General features: G+C 39.9%; 1 protein-coding gene across 4 annotated transcripts in view; it reads left to right on the top strand.

The window, feature by feature from the left end:
* The window catches only part of ARMC8 (armadillo repeat containing 8), an 82,303-nt gene extending 64,974 nt beyond the window's left edge, over nt 1-17,329 (top strand). For all 4 annotated transcript variants that reach the window (XM_060241970.1, XM_060241973.1, XM_060241972.1 and 1 more), the window contains 7 exons: nt 483-575; nt 1,144-1,293; nt 3,130-3,225; nt 6,382-6,477; nt 9,860-9,932; nt 14,578-14,671; nt 15,319-17,329. In XM_060241970.1, coding sequence (XP_060097953.1) covers nt 483-575; nt 1,144-1,293; nt 3,130-3,225; nt 6,382-6,477; nt 9,860-9,932; nt 14,578-14,671; nt 15,319-15,352 — 636 coding nt within the window. In that variant the 3' untranslated portion in view covers nt 15,353-17,329. The remainder of the gene's footprint in view (nt 1-482; nt 576-1,143; nt 1,294-3,129; nt 3,226-6,381; nt 6,478-9,859; nt 9,933-14,577; nt 14,672-15,318) is intronic.
* The last annotated feature ends 700 nt before the right edge of the window (nt 17,330-18,029 follow it).

The raw sequence follows: 18,029 nt of genomic DNA, 5'->3' as shown, positions 1-18,029 counted from the left end.
TGGGTGGATTTCTACCTGTAGCAGAGCTTCCTTAGCTAAATCTGTGTTGAGAGGTTATTTTCTGTGTCACATGTGTGCTTTTCAGACAGATATCATAGCCTCAATTGTTTGCATTTTGTGGCCTTTTACTGCATTGTTTACAGATTTGCTTTCTCTGAAAGAATGTAGGATACGCAGCTTGCATCTGATGGAAGTCCATGAATGATTTTGACATAGTAAATCTATTACTCTGTTACCACAAAGGAAAAAAAAAAACAATTGGCACCTTAAAGATCATCAGAGCTACCTGACTTGGCCTTTAAAAATATATTTAATTTTTCTTATGTATGTGTTAAATTCCAAACTGCAGGTAGCTTAAACAGGTTCTAATTATGTATTTTGTGATCTGAGCACTTAACTAGCTACTATTTTTGTGCATGTGTAAATTTGTCAATTTGCAGTTGAGATTTTTCATACTAATTGAGTTGTTTTTTTCAATATAGCCTATTCTAGAATCAGGAGCCATAGAACTCCTCTGTAGTTTAACCCAGAGTGACAATCTTGCCTTGCGAGTGAATGGAGTTTGGGCTTTAATGGTAAGCATACTTGTTAAATGGATAGTTTTTGCATACATATTACACCCTCTGCAAAATAGTACTACAGTAGTATTGAAAATGAAATGATAAAAATGTTCTTAAGGAGAGTTTAAAACCACTTATTAAAATTGGCAGAGTTCATGTTATTTTGTGCATGCATGCAACTCCCTGACAGAAATTTCAGGGTAATAAACTGTATTGTAATGTTGTAATGTTTAGTAAACACTAAATTGTTAGCAGGGCCATGCTATGCAGAATTACACCCCTTTAAATCCTTTTACCTCAATGAAGGATGTAACTGCTTAGTATTGCACTGTAAATTACCTATACTGTAAGTAATTTTAAAAATATTAAGTCAATACATTTTAAAATTGTCAATTTGTAGAGCCCCTGGGAAGGCTTCCAGGACTGTGTAGAAACTTGCTGCTCAGAAATCTTCATTGCACACTGCAATTGGTTTACATGTTTATATACAACAGATGGTGACAGCTTGTGTAATGAAACTTGGCCTTTTGTGAAAAATATTGGGATGACAGCAAATACAAGATTGGTTTTCTCTGTCCTTTAGAATATGGCATTTCAAGCAGAACAAAAGATCAAAGCAGATATTTTACGAGGCTTGAGTACAGAGCAACTATTCCAATTATTGTCAGATTCTGATGTAAATGTACTAATGAAGACATTGGGACTACTTAGAAACCTGTTGTCTACTCGTCCAGTAAGTAAAATCATCAATCATTCTTCTGAAACAGTTGCATTCAAAATATGAAACATCCTGATCCTACAATCTGCTGCACTTTGTATAATTATGCACTGCGGTTCTGATAATGGAACTGGACCATAACCATGACCATCAGCTATTGCTTAGGCTAAGGTTTGCTTAAGCATTGGTACTGAAGACCTGCGCAAAAAGACGGGGGCATACTGTGTTGTACATGCCTGCGCATTTGCAGGTTTCCCGACGCCCACGGGATCAACTACATACACAGTCTTTAGGACATTTTGACTGTCTAGTGGGGGTAGGGTGAGATTGCTATATATAGGATAGTATTGATCAGGTTGTAACATAAGGACATTCATAAGTAAACAAAAATTACCAATCTATTTTACAAAATTTCTTCCCTGCCTTTTTGCCCTCACAAGGGCCATCAAAACAGCTAACAAATTAAAACGTATGTAATAAAATCAAATTTTAAAATTATTAAAACTAATCATCATTAAAACAATTAAAACCAGAGCAAAAATACATATAGAAACTGCAATTGATGCTGTGGGCAGGAAGGAATACAATCACTCAGGGAATGTAAAAACAAAAAAGTCTTCACCCACGGGTGGAAGATGGCAACAGAAGGGAACAGACATCTCCCTGGGAGGACAGTTCCAGAGTTTTGGTGCCACTATTAAGAATGTGTTTCCCCCAAATCATAGTTCACAATCCAACTAACCAGCCTAGTTTGTCACAAAATTTGGTTTGTAACTCTGTTCCTGCTCATCCCATTTCAGAGTGGCTAGAAAACCATTTTCAGCCTAGAACAATTTTAGTCTCAGTTTGAAGGCATAGAGCCATGCTCCTGCTTCCAAGGATATTTGTCCAAATTCTGCTTACAATACAATATTTGATACACAGCAGAGGGCGTTTAGTATTTTTCTTAAAAACTGGGCCAGAGGTTGATCAGTATTATCAGAGATAGCTCTGATCCAAATCGGTAAGCCATAAAGAATAAGAGGACCACATTAATAAGAGGAGAGCCAGTTTGGTGTAGTGGTTAAATGTGCAGACTCTCATCTGGGAGAACCGGGTTTGATTCCCCACTCCTCCACTTGCAGCTGCTGAAATGGCCTTGGGTCAGCCATAGCTCTGGCAGCGGTTGTCCTTGAAAGGGCAGCTGCTATGAGAGCCCTCTCTAGCCCCACCCACCTCACAGGGTGTCTGTTGTGGGGGAGGAAGGTAAAGGAGATTGTGAGCCGCTCTGAGACTCTTCAGAGTGGAGGGCGGGATACAAATCCAATATCTTCTTCATCATCTTCTTAAGGCTGAAGGCTTGCACAGCTCCAGAAATATATATCTCCCCACCCCCCGCTTATTATGGAAGAACCTATTTATAACATTTGCACATGGTTTTGCTTTGCTGAATGCTCCTCTAAGCTGTGGAGTCCAAGATAAATCTGCCATGAACAGGACCCCCAAATAGGAGAAAGCCTTAACCTGCTCCATATTGGACCTTTTAATTGACCATTGAAGCAGGTTCCATTTACTGGTCTTGGTGAAAACTAAGATCTTAGATTTTAGGTCATTAAATCACCAAACTTTCTTGGAAACAGTAACTGAAGAAAGATTGCAAAGCCCTTTGCAGACCAATCCTGGTTCATGACAAAACAGCATCATCCATGTAAAGTAGGACAAAAGTCCCAGCTAGTTTAGGTGGGTAGCAACAGTCATCAAATGCTAAATTGAGATTTCTGCTCAAGAAATTGTTCAGTAAATTTTGTTTTTCAGTCTCTTAACCTTTTGAAATAAGTGGTTTACTAATTTCACATTTATAACTTTTGACAGCATATAGATCAGATCATAAGTACTCATGGCAAACAAATCATGCAAGCAGTGACCCTCATTTTGGAAGGAGAGCACAATGTAGAGGTCAAAGAACAGGTATTGTATACAGTTGTCATACATATGTATCGGTACAAGTAGGATTGTACATAGTTCTGTGCTAAACAAAAATAATGAATTCTGTGAAAAATAATCAAAATTCTGTAGCTAGAAAACCTCAGTTTTGTAGCCTGTGTAACAAAGCCTGTGCACATATGAACAGGAGATCTAAGAGACTTGCAGGGATGGAATCCCACTTTCCCCTACCTCATTTTCTCTTGCTCCTGTGTGAGCACTTTCCCTTCCTGGCCCCTCCTTTTCTGGTCCATCCCACTGTTTTGTTCCCCCTGCCATTACTGCTGCTGCTTCGTGTTCCTTGTTTCTGTTGTCCTGCTCACAGCCTGCTAGCCATCCTGCCTGTTGCTTCTTTCATGCTCCCTACTTCTTCACTTGGGCTGTCCACTTGTTCAGCAGTAGCTGGTGAGCATGCCTGCAGTGCTGCTGCGTCTGCCTGCTGGGCTCATGTGGTAGCTCTGGTAGTGGTGGCTACTGCTCTAGTAGCGGTGGTGGTGCTGGCTTTACCTCATCCCCCCCCTTTCCTCCTTCTGTCTAGTGCAAGGGTATCCAAACTGTGGCTTGGGAGCCATATGTGGTTCTTTCACACATATTGTGTGGCTCTCGAAGCCTTCATCACCCCATCAGCTGACTTGGAGCATTTGTCTCTTTAAATCACTTCTTCCAAGCGGCAGCTTGGAGAATGCATTTACAGTTGCTTTCTTTCCACTTCTCCCTCCCCAATCTGTTCGCCTTCTTTCATGTCTTCTTTCCTTCCTTTCTTCCTTGTCCTGCAGCTCTTTAACATCTGAGGTTCATGCCTTGTGGCTCTCTAACATCTGATATTTATTCTATATGGCTCTCACATTAAGCAAGTTTGGCCACCCCTGGTCTAGTGGCATCATCTTCCAGCCACTTGGTGGCATTAAGGGGGAGGGTAGGATATCAATCTAATAAGATAAATATATAAATAAATAAATGAAATTGCTAACATTATTGTGGTAGGATATGCTGTATTCAAGTTGTGATGTCTGTGCAAGCACAAGTTCACTTGGATTTGGGAGCTTTACAAAATCTCCAGTTTTTCTTCTAAAACTTTGATATATATATATATATATATATATATATATATATATATATATATATATATATATATATATATATATATATATATATTTTTTTTTTACAGACCTTGGATATCCCCCAGGATATTTCCAGGATAAAAGGAAATATCCCTTTTATCAATACAGGCCCTTAATTTATGGATTTAAGGAGCTGCATCTAGGGCTAGGGAATTAGATATAGTTCTTACTTATTTAGATGATACTACTCGATGATTTGGATGAAGGAATAGAGGGAATGCTTATTAAATTTGCAGATGATACTAAATTGGGAGGGGTTGCAAACACAGAAGAAGACAGAAGCAGGATACAGGAGGACTTGACAGGCTCGAAAATTGGGCTAAAATCAATAAAATGAATTTTAACAGTAATAAATGTAAAGTTCTGCATTTAGGTAAGAAAAATCCAATGCATGGTTATAGGATGGGGGAGACTTGTCTTAGCAGTAGTATGTGCGAAAAGAATTAAGGGGTCTTCGTGGATCATATGATGAACATGAGTCAATAGTGTGATGTGGTGGATAAAAAGGCAAATGCAATTTTGGGCTGTATCAACGTAAGTATAGTGTCCAGATCACGTGATGTGATGGTATCACTTTACTCTGCTCTGGTAAGACCTCACCTGGAGTATTGTGTTCAGTTTTGGGCACCACATTTTAAGATGGATATAGACAAGCTGGAACAGGTCCAGAGGAGGGCGACAAAGATGGTGAGGGGTCTGGAGACCAAGTCCTATGAGGAAAGGCTTAAGGAGCTGGGGATGTTTAGCCTGGAGAGGAGGTGGCTGAGAGGTGATATGATCACCATCTTCAAGTACTTGAAGGGCTGTCATATAGAGGATGGTGTGGGATTGTTTTCTGTGGCCCAGAAGGTAGGACCAGAACCAATGGGTCGAAATAAAATCAAAAGAGGTTCCGGCTCAACATTAGGAAGAACTTCCTGACAGTTAGAGCAATTCCTCAGTGGAACAGGCTTCTTCGGGAGGTGGTGGGCTCTCCTTCCTTGGAGGTTTTAAACAAAGGCTAGATAGCCATCTGACAGCAATGAAGATCCTGTGAATTTAAGGAGAGGTGTTCCTGAGTTTCCTGCATTGTGCAGGGGGTTGGACTAGATGACCCTAGAGATCCCTTCCAACTCTATGTTTCTATGATTCTACTCATTTAACCTATAGATTTTGAGTGATTAGGTATATTGTTATATAAATATTTTAATTTTTTTGTGATTTCCCATTGGATGATGTAGTCATTAAAGATGCAAATTGAGTGGGGATTCTACAATGTGCCTGCCCACAGTTAGGGACTTTCTCCTCACTTCCAGAAAAATACGAATAATCAAAAAGCCTTCTAGAAGCAAACCCTGTTGCAAGTTTAGGATTGTGCCAAACATACTACCCGTATGTTGCCAGGAGATATCCCAGGCATCAGAGAGGCTTTCAGGTGCAGCCCTCTACTGGCTGTGGTTGGAAGTTTGAGAGGGCAAAGAAAAACCAGTAAAAGCTGAGAGGTTGTTTACCATGTAGTCTGCAACTCCTTGGGCATGACAGGAATACTTTGTAGCCTAAAACAATCTTGGAAGATCACCTCAGGACAGAGTTCCTCCTGACACCTGGTAAATGTCCTCCCCACCCTTTGACCTTTATCTTTTTGGGTCTGCACAAAGAATAGTGTCCTAAAGAGCCAGTTTGGTGTAGTGGTTAAGTGTGCGGACTCTTACCTGGGAGAACTGGGTTTGATTCCCCACTCCTCCACTTGCACCTGCTAGCATGGCCTTGGGTCAGCCATAGCTCTGGCAGAGGTTGTCCTTGAAAGGGCAAGTGCTGTGAGAGCCCTCTCCAGCCCCACCCACCTCACAGGGTATCTGTTGTGGGGGAGGAAGGTAAAGGAGATTGTGAGCCGCTCTGAGACTCTTCGGAGTGGAGGGCGGGATATAAATCCAATATCATCTTCTTCTAAAAGGAGAGAAAACTAGACTCTCCAGTGTCTGGACTGTTCTCTGAGTGTCATGGATTACTGTTCTTCTGTATTCCTCCTCCTCCTTTTCAGACATTATGTATACTTGCCAACATAGCAGATGGAACAACAGCAAAAGAATTAATTATGACAAATGATGATATCTTGCAAAAAATTAAGTATTACATGGTAAGTAATTTTATTTTATTGATATTTTTATTGCTTTTTTATACATAACGCATTAGGAAGGTGCTGTAGTTCAGTGGTAAAGCATGTCCTTTGTATGTGGATCTCTGACTCAGTCCGTGGTTCAATTATGAAAGGATTTCAGGTATCAGGTGCCAGGAGGAATCTGCCCATAGCTTGAGATATTCAAAAGTTAACCTTTTCTGGTGTCAGCCTTGCAGGATATAACTGGTGGGTACATTGGAGAGGGGCATGACCATGGTTGCCCTCTGGAACCCTCTCCTCTTATAAATTAAATTGACACTTTCTTTGATAACCCTTAAGAGACTATTTCAGACAGTTTCTTCACTGGAAGTCTTTCAAAAAGGGGCTAAATTAAACTTTTTTTGACACTATATTTTCTATTTTTATCAGTGCTGCTGTTTTTATTATGCCGGTTTTCCATGGCTCCAAGGTTTTAAAGACAGAATTTGAAGGGTTGTGGGAAGGATTTGAACTACTGCTGTTTTATTAATTTTGTTGTTCTTTTTATTATTTTAGTTTGTTTTTATTTATCAACTTTATTTGTCTCTGTTAGTTGCCCTGAGTGCTTTTATAAATAGAAGTGTCCAGTCAGTGGGATAGATGCACCAGTGAGCTGATTTGGTGAATGGCAGATAAGTTCAATAAAAAGACATTAAGTATAGATAGCTATATAATTCCAGATTATTGTTCTTCATTGCTTTTATGCAGTCTTATTATGAAAACAATGTGCATAGGCCCAGGTGTGCAGTTGTTCCAGAGCACAAGGTGCACTCTCCTTTGCCAGTTCTAATGATTATACCCATACTTACATCACGTTGAGAGGAGGAAGAGCATGCCTCCCTTCTCAGTTATTTTTTGCTGCTGCAATGAGAACATTGCTAGAGAGTTTCTCCAAACATTGTATGTGTTTTATACACAAAAGGAACAGGGAGAAAACCCTGAGTAACTATCATGTTAAGACTTTGTGGTCAAACTTTGTTTTTCTTGAACAGTTGATATTTTGATTACAGGTCACACAGCAAGGATGTTCTCACAAAATGTTCTCACATTTCAGCCAAATATTTACAGCAAACCTCTTACAATGAGCACAAACACATCATGCCGTGCTTCCTTGTGTCTGGAGTTCATTTGGAAGCCTCCTATCTTGGAAGCCTTCAGTCTCTGTTGTGCTGGTGTTCAAATGCAAGTGCCTGGGCAAATGGAAGTCACAGCTGATATGTGAATTGGGATACATATATTGATCCTGCTATCACCCTCTTGTTAGGAGAGTAGATATCCTCACTCTCAGGTCAACCATAATGGGAAACCATGGTTTATTTTTCCTGCTTGTGTATGAACCAGGATTCAGTTCACAGATGATCGTTCTGTTCTACCTTGACAAATGCTGGTTACATCACCTGGTATGCTGGTTCATCTGATACCATTGCTAGCATTGTGCTGAGAGAGATGCCAGATGTCCACAAGCCATGCTGTCCACATTCATGTGCCAAACTGTAGTTAAGGCTAACTGTGGTTAATCAATTGGCAACAACTATTAATCCTGGCTTGATGGACTCTAACAGTAGTTAGTGGCAGTGTTCCCTCTAAGCTGAGTTAGTGTGAGCTAGCTCACAGCTTTTTAGCCTCTGGCTTACACATTTTTGTCTTAGCTCAGGATGGATGGCCCCAGAGCAAGCTAATTTATGCAGCAGCTCACAACTTTAATGCCAGTAGCTCATGAAGTAGAATTTTTGCTCACAAGGCTCCACAGCTTAGAGGGAGCATTGGTTAGTGGAGTAGCCTTCTGTAGTGGACCTTTGTCACTATAGAACTCCCAGGCAAATATTTCCTGCCAAAACTTAGTTCCCCTTTGTCTCTGAGCCACCCCTTATTAGTGTGAATTTCTTCTTTGCCATACAAATCTTGACTGTCCCACCCTTTGTCAGAGATTTAATTTGGCTTTTGACCAGCAGAAGAACTTGAGAGAAAAACAGGAGCCTTCTTGTTTTAAATCCTTTGAAATGGCACTTGAGACTGTATAACTTTCAAAAGAGATAAAAGGTTTTTATTTAACAGGAAGGGGCTATATAGGAGAAGTCAAGGTTTAGAAATGCTAAGGTAAAAATTACATTTTGAACAGGAATGAATTCTTAAAACCAACAAGAGTATGTAGCTTATTTTCAGAGATTTCTAGATCTTTTCAGGGGGAGGTATTTTGCTTAGTACATTTCAGCAGTTTCAAAATTACTTCACAGAGTTTCTTGAAGATTTGCTCTTTCTTGAGTATCTAACTTTCTCCTTTTTGAAATCACAGATTTCTACTAACTCCTGAGCAGTGTACCCTCTAAGCTATGTTAGTGTGAGCTAGCTAGTTTTTTAACTTCAGGATCTCACATTTTTGACTTAGCTCAGGAAAAATGGCTCCAGAGCAAACTAATTTATGCAGGAGTTCACAACTTTAATGCCAATAGCTTGCAAAGTAGAATTTTTGCTCACAGGACTCCACAGTTTAGAGGGAGTGTTGCTCCTGAGGTGTGTAAAGCTTATTCCTTTCACCACAGACCAGAGTTCTCTTCAGAGCTCAGCTCTTTTTAATTTGCAGAAATTATTCTTCTTTCTCATAAGAAGCAATAACCCTTTTCTGTTTGGCTTGATTGGAAGTTACAGCCTAACAACCCAGTCAGCTTTGCCAGATCTCTCTTTCAGTACTGATGTCTGTCTAAAGCAGTTTTAGGTCTCTAGACTTAGAATCACAATTCTCTCAGGTAAGTTCCTACTTGAATAGGGAAAAGGAGTCTCTTTTCTCAGAAGAAGAACCTGTCTGACTAATTTTGTCAGAACCACTGACTCCAGCCATCTTTCTGTCAGAAGCCAACTCAGTGGCTTCCTGATTCCAGGCGAAAGGTTTTTTTCCTCCAGTACACAGCTGATCATATATTTTCTCTTAGCTGCCACTGGCCAATCTGAGTGTGTATAACAGCCTATCAAACAAGCTCTCCACGCCAGGGAAGCTTAACTCCATACCTCACACACTCTCTGAACTAGCAGCATTTTAAAACCTGTTTTTCATGTGCAGTCCATCACACATTTACATAACTATACCAACCATTGTTAATTTAATTAAACCATGGTTTCATGTGATATCTGAACCAAGCTGGAATGAAACAGTGGCTTTATAATGTAGCATAACATGTACTGAAATTCTGGTTTTATAATGTAATGCCTAATGACTCTTGTCATGTCAGTTATTCAGTTGCCTCTTGTGATTTGTGCAATGAGCACCTTCTGGTATGCTTCAAGGTTGATAATTTAAGAGAAACGGTCAGATAATTATAATTGTTTAAGAATGTGTATAACTAAATGGCTTTTTGTTCAAATTTAGAGTCACTCGAATGCTAAACTTCAGCTTGCTGCCATGTTTTGTGTGTCTAATCTTATATGGAATGAAGAAGAAGGTAAGATGGTGTGATTCTTATGGGAAGTCCAGAGGCTGTATGACTGCCCTAATTTAAGAAAGGAACCTCTTATTGAACCTGTTAATTGTGAAATAAAGGGCACTGTATAGAACCCATTACAATGTTAGATATGGGGAATGGAATTTTAAAAAAAGAGGCCTGGGGGCGGGGTGGAGGAAGGGCCATATAATTATCTTTGCCCACTAAGGAAGGTGTATAGGAAGACATAATGTTGGTGAAAAAGTATAAATGCATTGGATGAGTTTCCCATTGATATCCACCACTAAACATTACAGGTATATCACAAGTCTACTTTTCTTGGTTCATTCAGAACATACGCAAACAGGACTGACGACATTTTGCTAGCCATAGTTACTTCCCATATCCTTTAGGAAAGCCAGCCTGTGGCTTTGAAACAATAGTTACATATTGGCTCTCAGTTTCCTCCTTCTGTAGCAACCGTCTACTACCATGACTAGTGTTAATCTAACATCTATAAACCCTTTCCACCTAGGAGCTCCATTGACTTAACATTTATTGTCTTTCTGCTGCAAATGGCATTAGTTATATGAATTTGGGAGTCCTGTTTTTTATGAAGACCTAACAAATAAAAAACTACGTTTTCCCACTCATACTTTATAATTCCATTAATTACTATCCATATCCATTAATGGAATTATAAACACTATAATATAAATATTATAATGAAATTATAAACACAGGAAAAGCTGTGTAAAAATATAGTCTGAATCCTCTCCTTGAAAGATTACTTAAGAAGCACCATAGAAGAGTTCTCAAAGAAATACACAATAGAAACTACAAGTAGTCCAGGAACTAACAAGGAAAAGAAAATTATCATTGGCTGGCTGAACTAAGGTAGTCAGAAAGAAGCTGTAAACAAGCTGTGAATTTATGTGCTCCCCTCTGCCACAAATTTCACATGCATTGTTCCTTTTCAGTTTCCTTGCTAGTACTGACTGCTAAGAATGGACATGAACCAGAAAAATGCAATGAACCAGAAGGTTCATTCGCAAACCAAACTGGTTTGTGGCTCTACAAACCCCATTGAAAGGGACCATAGTCCCTGAGTGTTTATAATTCCATTGAGGGGGTGAACAAACATGTGGACAAGGAGACCCAATAGATGGGGGAGGGACGGTGGCTCAGTGGTAGAGCATGTGCTTGGGAAGCAGAAGGTCCCAGGTTCAGTCCCTGGCATCTCCAAAAAAGGGTCCAGGCAAATAGGTGTGAAAAACCTCAGCTTGAGACCCTGCCAGTCTGAGAAGACAATACTGACTTTAATGGACCAAGGGTCTGATTCAGTATAAGGCAGCTTTATATGTTGTTTACCTTGACTTCCAGAAAGCTTTTGATAAAGTTCCTCATCAAAGGCTCCTTAGTAAGCTCAAGAGTCATGGAGTAAAAGGACATGTCCTCTTGTAGATCAAAAACTGACTAATTATTAGGAAACAGAGAGTGAGTGTAAATGACTAGTCTTCGCAGTGGAGAACGGTAAGCAGTGGGGTGCCGCAGGGCTCAGTACTGGGTCCCATGCTCTTTAACTTGTTCATTAATGATTTGGAGTTGGGAGTAAGCAGTGAAGTGGCCAAGTTTGCAGATGACACTAAATTGTTGAGGGTGGTGAGAACCAGAGAGGATTGTGAGGCACTCCAAAGGGATCTGTTGAGGCTGGGTGAGTGGGCGTCAACGTGGCAGATGAGGTTCAGTGTGGCCAAGTGCAAAGTAATGCACATTGGGGCCAAGAATCTCTTCTACAAATACAAGTTGATGGGGTGTGAACTGGCAGAGAATGACCAAGAGAGAGATCTTGGGGTCATGGTGGATAACTCACTGAAAATGTCAAGACAGTGTGCGATTGCAATAAAAAAAGGCCGACGCCATGTTAGGAATTATTAGGAAGGGAACTGAAAACAAATCAGCTAGTATCATAATGCCCCTGTAAAAATCGATGGTGCAATCTCATTTGGAATACTATGTACAATTCTAGTCACCGCACCTCAAAAAGGATATTATAGCATTGGAAAAAGTCCAGAAAGGGGCAACTAGAATGATTAAAGGGTTGGAACACTTTCCCTATGAAGAAAGGTTGAAACGCTTGGGGCTCTTTAGTTTGGAGAAACATCGACTGCGGGGTGACATGATAGAGGTTTACAAGATTATGCATGAGATGGGGAAAGTAGAGAAAGAAGTACTTTTCTCCCTTTCTCACAATACACGAACTAATGGGCATTCAATGAAATTTCTGATCAGTCGGGTTAAAACGGATAAAAGGAAGTACTTCTTCACCCAAAGGGTGATAAACATGTGGAATTCATTGCCACAGAATGTTGTGGTGGCTACAAGCATAGCCAGCTTCAAGAGGGGGCTAGATAAAAATATGGAGCAGAGGTTCATCAGTGGTTATTAGCCACAGTGTGTATGTATATATATGTGTGTGTGTGTATAATTTTTTTTGCCACTGTGTGACACAGAGTGTTGGACTGGATGGGCCATTGGCCTGATCCAACTTGGCTGTGGTAGGGGGCAGCCTGCTTCACTCTGCTCAGCTGTTTTGGGCTGTCTTGTACAGTCCCTTTAACCCAGGGGTGGCCAAATGGTTGCTTGGGAGACACATATGGCTCCTTCACACACATTGTGTGGTTCATGAAGCCCCCATCACCCCATCAGCCAGCTTGGAACAAGGCATTTGTCCCTTTAAATCATTTCTCCAAGCCAAGCCAGCTGGCAGCTTGGAAAATGCATTTAAAGTTAAAGTTGCTTTCTTTCCACCTCTCTCCCCCATCTGTTTGCCTTGCTTCCTCCCTCAATGACTATGTCTTGAGGCTCTCAAACATCTGACATTTATTCTGTGTGGCTCTTATGTTCAACAAGTTTAACCACCCCTTCTTTAACCTTTAAAGAAAGCCTGAAAAACAGCAAAGTGGTGGGGAGCTGCCTGCTTTCTTCTGTTCAGCTCTTTCGGGCTGTCTTGGGCAATCTCTTTAAAGGGACTGCACAAGAATCCCCCAGAAAGTAGCTGAGTAGCACTCCCAGTCACTCAGCTGTTTTTGCAGCTTTTGCAGAGAACAGAAAGCAGAGGTTTAAAGGGACTTGGAGTCTCTTTATATCCCTGCCTTCTTCTTCATCCACAAACTTCAAGATCAAAAACCATGAACAGGGCAAAATTTGTGATGAGTTCTGCTTTGTGTTTTGGTTTGTGCCCATCCCTACTGACTAGTTTCTAATAAACAAACTTTAGTTAGCACTTAAAGTTCAATGGTGTAATCCTCTGGTAGTGTAAAAATATCTTACTATCAATAGTGAAATATTCAGTTGCAAAGAAAAATAGTGCTCAAATATTAAAAATGTAACGTATAGCATTATTAAAATATACGTGAATTGGGCCATTGGCTATTCCTAATGACTTACATAAAGTATTAGATAGGAGTAGATAGTAGTAAGAATCATGTATGTTAGATATTGGCAATGGGGGAAAAAGAAGTATTTACAGTAACAGAATGGGCCAGAAGATATATGTACTGTTATGTCTAGACTACTACACTGTAGAAGAACTAAAAAAGAAGTTATTGCTTGTTGGAAATTACTGTTTGTAGAAAGGTGTACTTTTGTCATAAACTTACTATTATCAACTGTTGAGTTAGTATGGAACTTGATAATGCAAAACCAGATCCAGAAGAATTTGCAGGGCAGTGAAATGCCTTTCCCCACCAGCTACACTTTTCTGGGAAAAGAACTAATGAAACCAGCCAGCTTGCCCCACCAGCCAGCTATTTTTTTTGGGGGGGGGGGCACACTTCACGCTTTCCCCACTTAGCTAACTAGTGGCTTGGGTTGTGTTAGGGGGGGAGGGGCTTAGAACTGAAAGCACATTACTGTTTCAGTTCAAGTGCATCCCCACTCCACTAGCAAATGGTGGGACAGAAGGTGAAAATATAGGGAGTTCTTTAGCTCCAGTCCATCTGGCCAACTGATCATGGGGGGTGGCAGGTGGATATATTTTGTGTTCCAGGCTCAGACTTCCCCCATGGCTGAGGGATGGAGGCTTAGAGTGAAAAGTTCATGTTTTATGCTTTCTATTCCAAGCTACCTACTCTGATCCCTGCATCCTCTCCCCACACTGCTGCTGCTGCCAACCCCTACTGCTGTTTTTGTCACTGCCTTTTGTACCACTCCTGCCTACCTCCTCCTTTTCCCACCCTACTTCTGTCAGTATTGCTTTGCTCCCCCCCTTCATTCTCCCATCATTGCTATGTTCTCCTGCCATTGTTTTCTTCCTGTTCTCTTGCTCGTTCTTTTTTTTAAATGTCCATTTGTAATGCTGATTGGTCAGCATTTTTTTGGTTAGAGTTGCAAGTGCACATGCTTCTTCTCTGGTGGTTACATTAAAAAAACCCTTTTTGGCAGGACTTCCAAAATATAGGATCTACCACTAAGAAAAAGCTCACCTTCTGTTCTTAATTTAGGCTGGTAGTATATACATGGGAAAAGAGCATTCACAGCATCTGAAGCTAACTGGCATTCTGATCTAAGTTTCTGTGTATAACCTTTTACTACCCATCCTGTAACTCTTTAAATCTATCTCATAAAATAGTACTATTAACACTATGCCATATTATTGTATTAGGTTCCCAAGAACGTCAGGATAAACTCAGAGATATTGGAATAGTAGATATTCTACACAAATTGAGTCAGTCATCAGATCCAAATCTTTGTGACAAGTAAGTACAAAAAGACTCCATAACCAGATTTAAAAGAGCTTGATTTGTATTAAAATATGTATGTTCATTGCAGTAGTGTACATAGATAATTATTTATTTATTACTATTATTATTATTTATTACTTTCCATTTATATCCCGCCCTCTCCGCAAGCGGACTCAGGGCGGCTTACAACATCATAAAGTTAGATGCTGTTTAATTTTCCCCAAACTTCTGAATCTCTCCTATTATTTTGAGTGTCTGAAATAATCAGGATATCTAGAATATATATGGCTAGCTTGCTTGACTGATATCTTGAGATATATTTGAAAAAAAAGTTTCTTTTTATAGAGCATAGGGATTAGCACTTCATGGGAGTAGGGTTCTTCCTTTTGCTTAAACCAGAGGCATAGCTAAAATGGTATACTAGCAGGTTTCTTGTAGTATTGCTTTGGTTCTTCCCAACAAACTACAAATCACATGTTTAACTTCCTGGTTTTTTTTAAGTCATTTCTGATTTGAATAGCTGTTTTCTGATTTTGTGAGATACTTCAGGTGTGTCCAGTTAACCTTATTTCAGTCTGCTGTTTATTGATCTTAAAGAAAGCATTCTAACTATCCATGTGTTTTCTCAGAAATAAAATCTGACAGAATATTTCTCTTTACAGGGCAAAGACAGCACTCCAGCAGTATCTTGCATGATCAAAGACAAGTTGAACTTTTGTACAACTCTCAAAGCTATATTATAAGGAATAATGGGAAATAGCCGCGCCTAATTCCTTATCTTTTGCACAAGGCACCTTGGGCTGCATTTCTCTCAGGTGCAGGGAGCTGCTTGGCAGGAGCAGTTTAAGTGATCAGGTCTCCAATGCACTTGAGGACTTTATTGAGGTAGTTCCTTTACTCAGAGGACTATTCTGGGATCCCCCCCCCCCGAGCTACCTGGACTCCAATAGAACAATCAATCATCTTTTTCCCCTTTGGGCCTACAGTTTTCTGCTTATACTGCAGCCTTGGTACGGCTGTGTCTGGGTGGGTGTGATACCTCAGAGCTTTGTTTTCCTCTTTGTGTTTTTTCTACAGATTTTCAAGGGTTAACCATTCTTCGCTGTATGAAATCTTTAAAGAATTATATACAATTTGAATTGAAATGTTATTTAAAAAGTTTTGTCCCATGAAGTTTATTTTGAACAGATGAATGTTTTTAAGTAAAATATATGCATTTGTTAACCTCACGTCAATGTACTTATATTTCTCTTTTGAAACAACATGAGATGAGATCTAGATAACTGGTAGCACATGTAATACGACTAAAGTTAGCCTCTTACTGCCATGTGTTGCAAGCTCCAGCTCCCTGGACTTGGGGCAACAGAATTCACAGAACCCAAGGTGGAGTCTTTTTCAGTTAAGTACATTGGAAGGTTGAACTTGTGGATATCATACCTGATGGGTTTCCTAATGCCAGCAAAAAAAATATATAGTTCCCTGTGCCAGTGCCACTGCTGCCTCAGAAACTACACTTATTATAAAACTCTGCATTGTTCTTAGATGACTTGAACCTGTGATGCATGGATTATAGTGGGGAGAAAACTGAGTGCAGTTTTTGGAACTGCACGGTGGTAGAAAAGAATACTAGGAAGCCCTGTCAAAGAATAGGTTATAAATGAGTCTCTGCTTTTGTTTGGTTTCTGTAGGATTCCAGACATGCATGATGACAGTGGATTTTGATTCTGCAAACCACTTGCTGTCTGTCTCACACCTTCTGGTTCATCAAGTGGGTTTTCTGCGGCTTGTGCCCACAGGTCTTTGCATGAAAGGACAAGGACCCCAGTCAGAGGCAGTGGGTTACATTTCACTCATTAGTCATCCATAGACTGTTTATATAATTAACCATTCACATATTTAGTCAGATCTCATTGATTATGTTAAGATGATAGAATTGGACCCTTGATGATAAATATTAATGAGCTGCAAAACAAAAAAAAAGAGTTTTATATATAAGTTTTCTATTGTTTTACTCTGAAAGGCAAGTAATAGTGATTCAGGGATAGTAAAAAGTGATGTCATTTCTCAGTGTCATTGCTACACGCTTGTTGGGGTTGGACTTCTGTTGGTCTGCACATTGTGTGCCCACCTGCTAACCTAGTACCTCAGAAATAAAGCCTTATTTAAATCATTTAAAGTGATTGTAGCCTTAATAATACTGAGAAAAATCACTTACTTGTCAGATTTGTCCAAATCCACTCCCCAGCGCAAGGGGTGGGAAGAGGGGAGGACTCCCTCAGCCTGGCTGCTGCTTTTGCACTCTGGATTATTATTACACATGCACTTCTGATGTTGTTGTGATGCCTACATCAGCCATATGCATATCCATTTACTTTAAAATACAGATATGCCTAAAACTGTGTTGAATACAGCTGAGATGTGCAAATTTTCATCTTCACACTTGGAGGTTGCTTTTTAGTAGCGTGGCCCTCAATGTAAAGGCAGATAGAAACTATGCTAAGACAATCTGGGTAATGCTTGGGAAACAGGTTGGTGAAATATTAGGATGATAGGTGGTTTTTGAAGTGGCATTTTGCACTCAGTGAAGCTTTGTGAATACTTTTTGATGTTGCTATAAATATGTACAAATAGAAAACACTGTAAATAAAAAGATGAGCTTTTCTGGAGAACATATTTAAAATGACTTGGCCCAATTGATATTTTTTGCTTTCGTGATGAAAAGATTCATAATTTGAATATTCTTAATTTTAGCCTATGAAAATCCAGCCTCTATACAACTAGCTACAATCTGTTAGTCTCTCAGAGGACAGAAGTTAATCTTCTAACTCCTTCTCAGTGTTATGGTAGATTCAGGTGGGTAGCTTTGTGGTAGTAATTTTAACTGGAAGTTTGCTTACACTGTGAATCCTCATAATGTCATTTTCCCAGTTCTTCTGATTATTGAGAATCTAGGACCACTGTCAGACATTGATAACATAACAGCAGTTTGTGTATAAACTCCAGTTTTCTTCTGCTGCTTTTACCTCTTCCATCTCTTAGGAAGGGTGGACATCTTCCCTGCCAGCGTGGGCAGACATTTTCAAGGGGCACTGCTGTGCAATAACCTGTAATTTGTGTTTTCAGATGTTACTACAAACTCTGGTTGGCAAATCAACTATAAATCCTAGCAAAATTCTGATTTGGTGCTGACAAAGTCTGGGTTGTTGGCCCCTACAGAAGTCACAAATAACTGGAGTTTATAAAATGTCACAGTTTTATAGATGGTACACTGTGTCTGGGGCAGTGATATTCTTGGTGCTGGAGGAGCAACAGTGGGAGGGTTTCTGGAGTTCTGGCCCCGCTGGTGGCATTTGATCTTCCACAAGAATGCAAA

The sequence above is a fragment of the Heteronotia binoei genome, chromosome 6 (genome assembly GCF_032191835.1).
Source record: "Heteronotia binoei isolate CCM8104 ecotype False Entrance Well chromosome 6, APGP_CSIRO_Hbin_v1, whole genome shotgun sequence".
Classification (NCBI taxonomy): domain Eukaryota; kingdom Metazoa; phylum Chordata; class Lepidosauria; order Squamata; family Gekkonidae; genus Heteronotia; species Heteronotia binoei.
The sequence above is the reverse complement of the archived record's forward strand: the minus strand, read 5'-3'. Positions and strand labels throughout refer to the sequence as shown.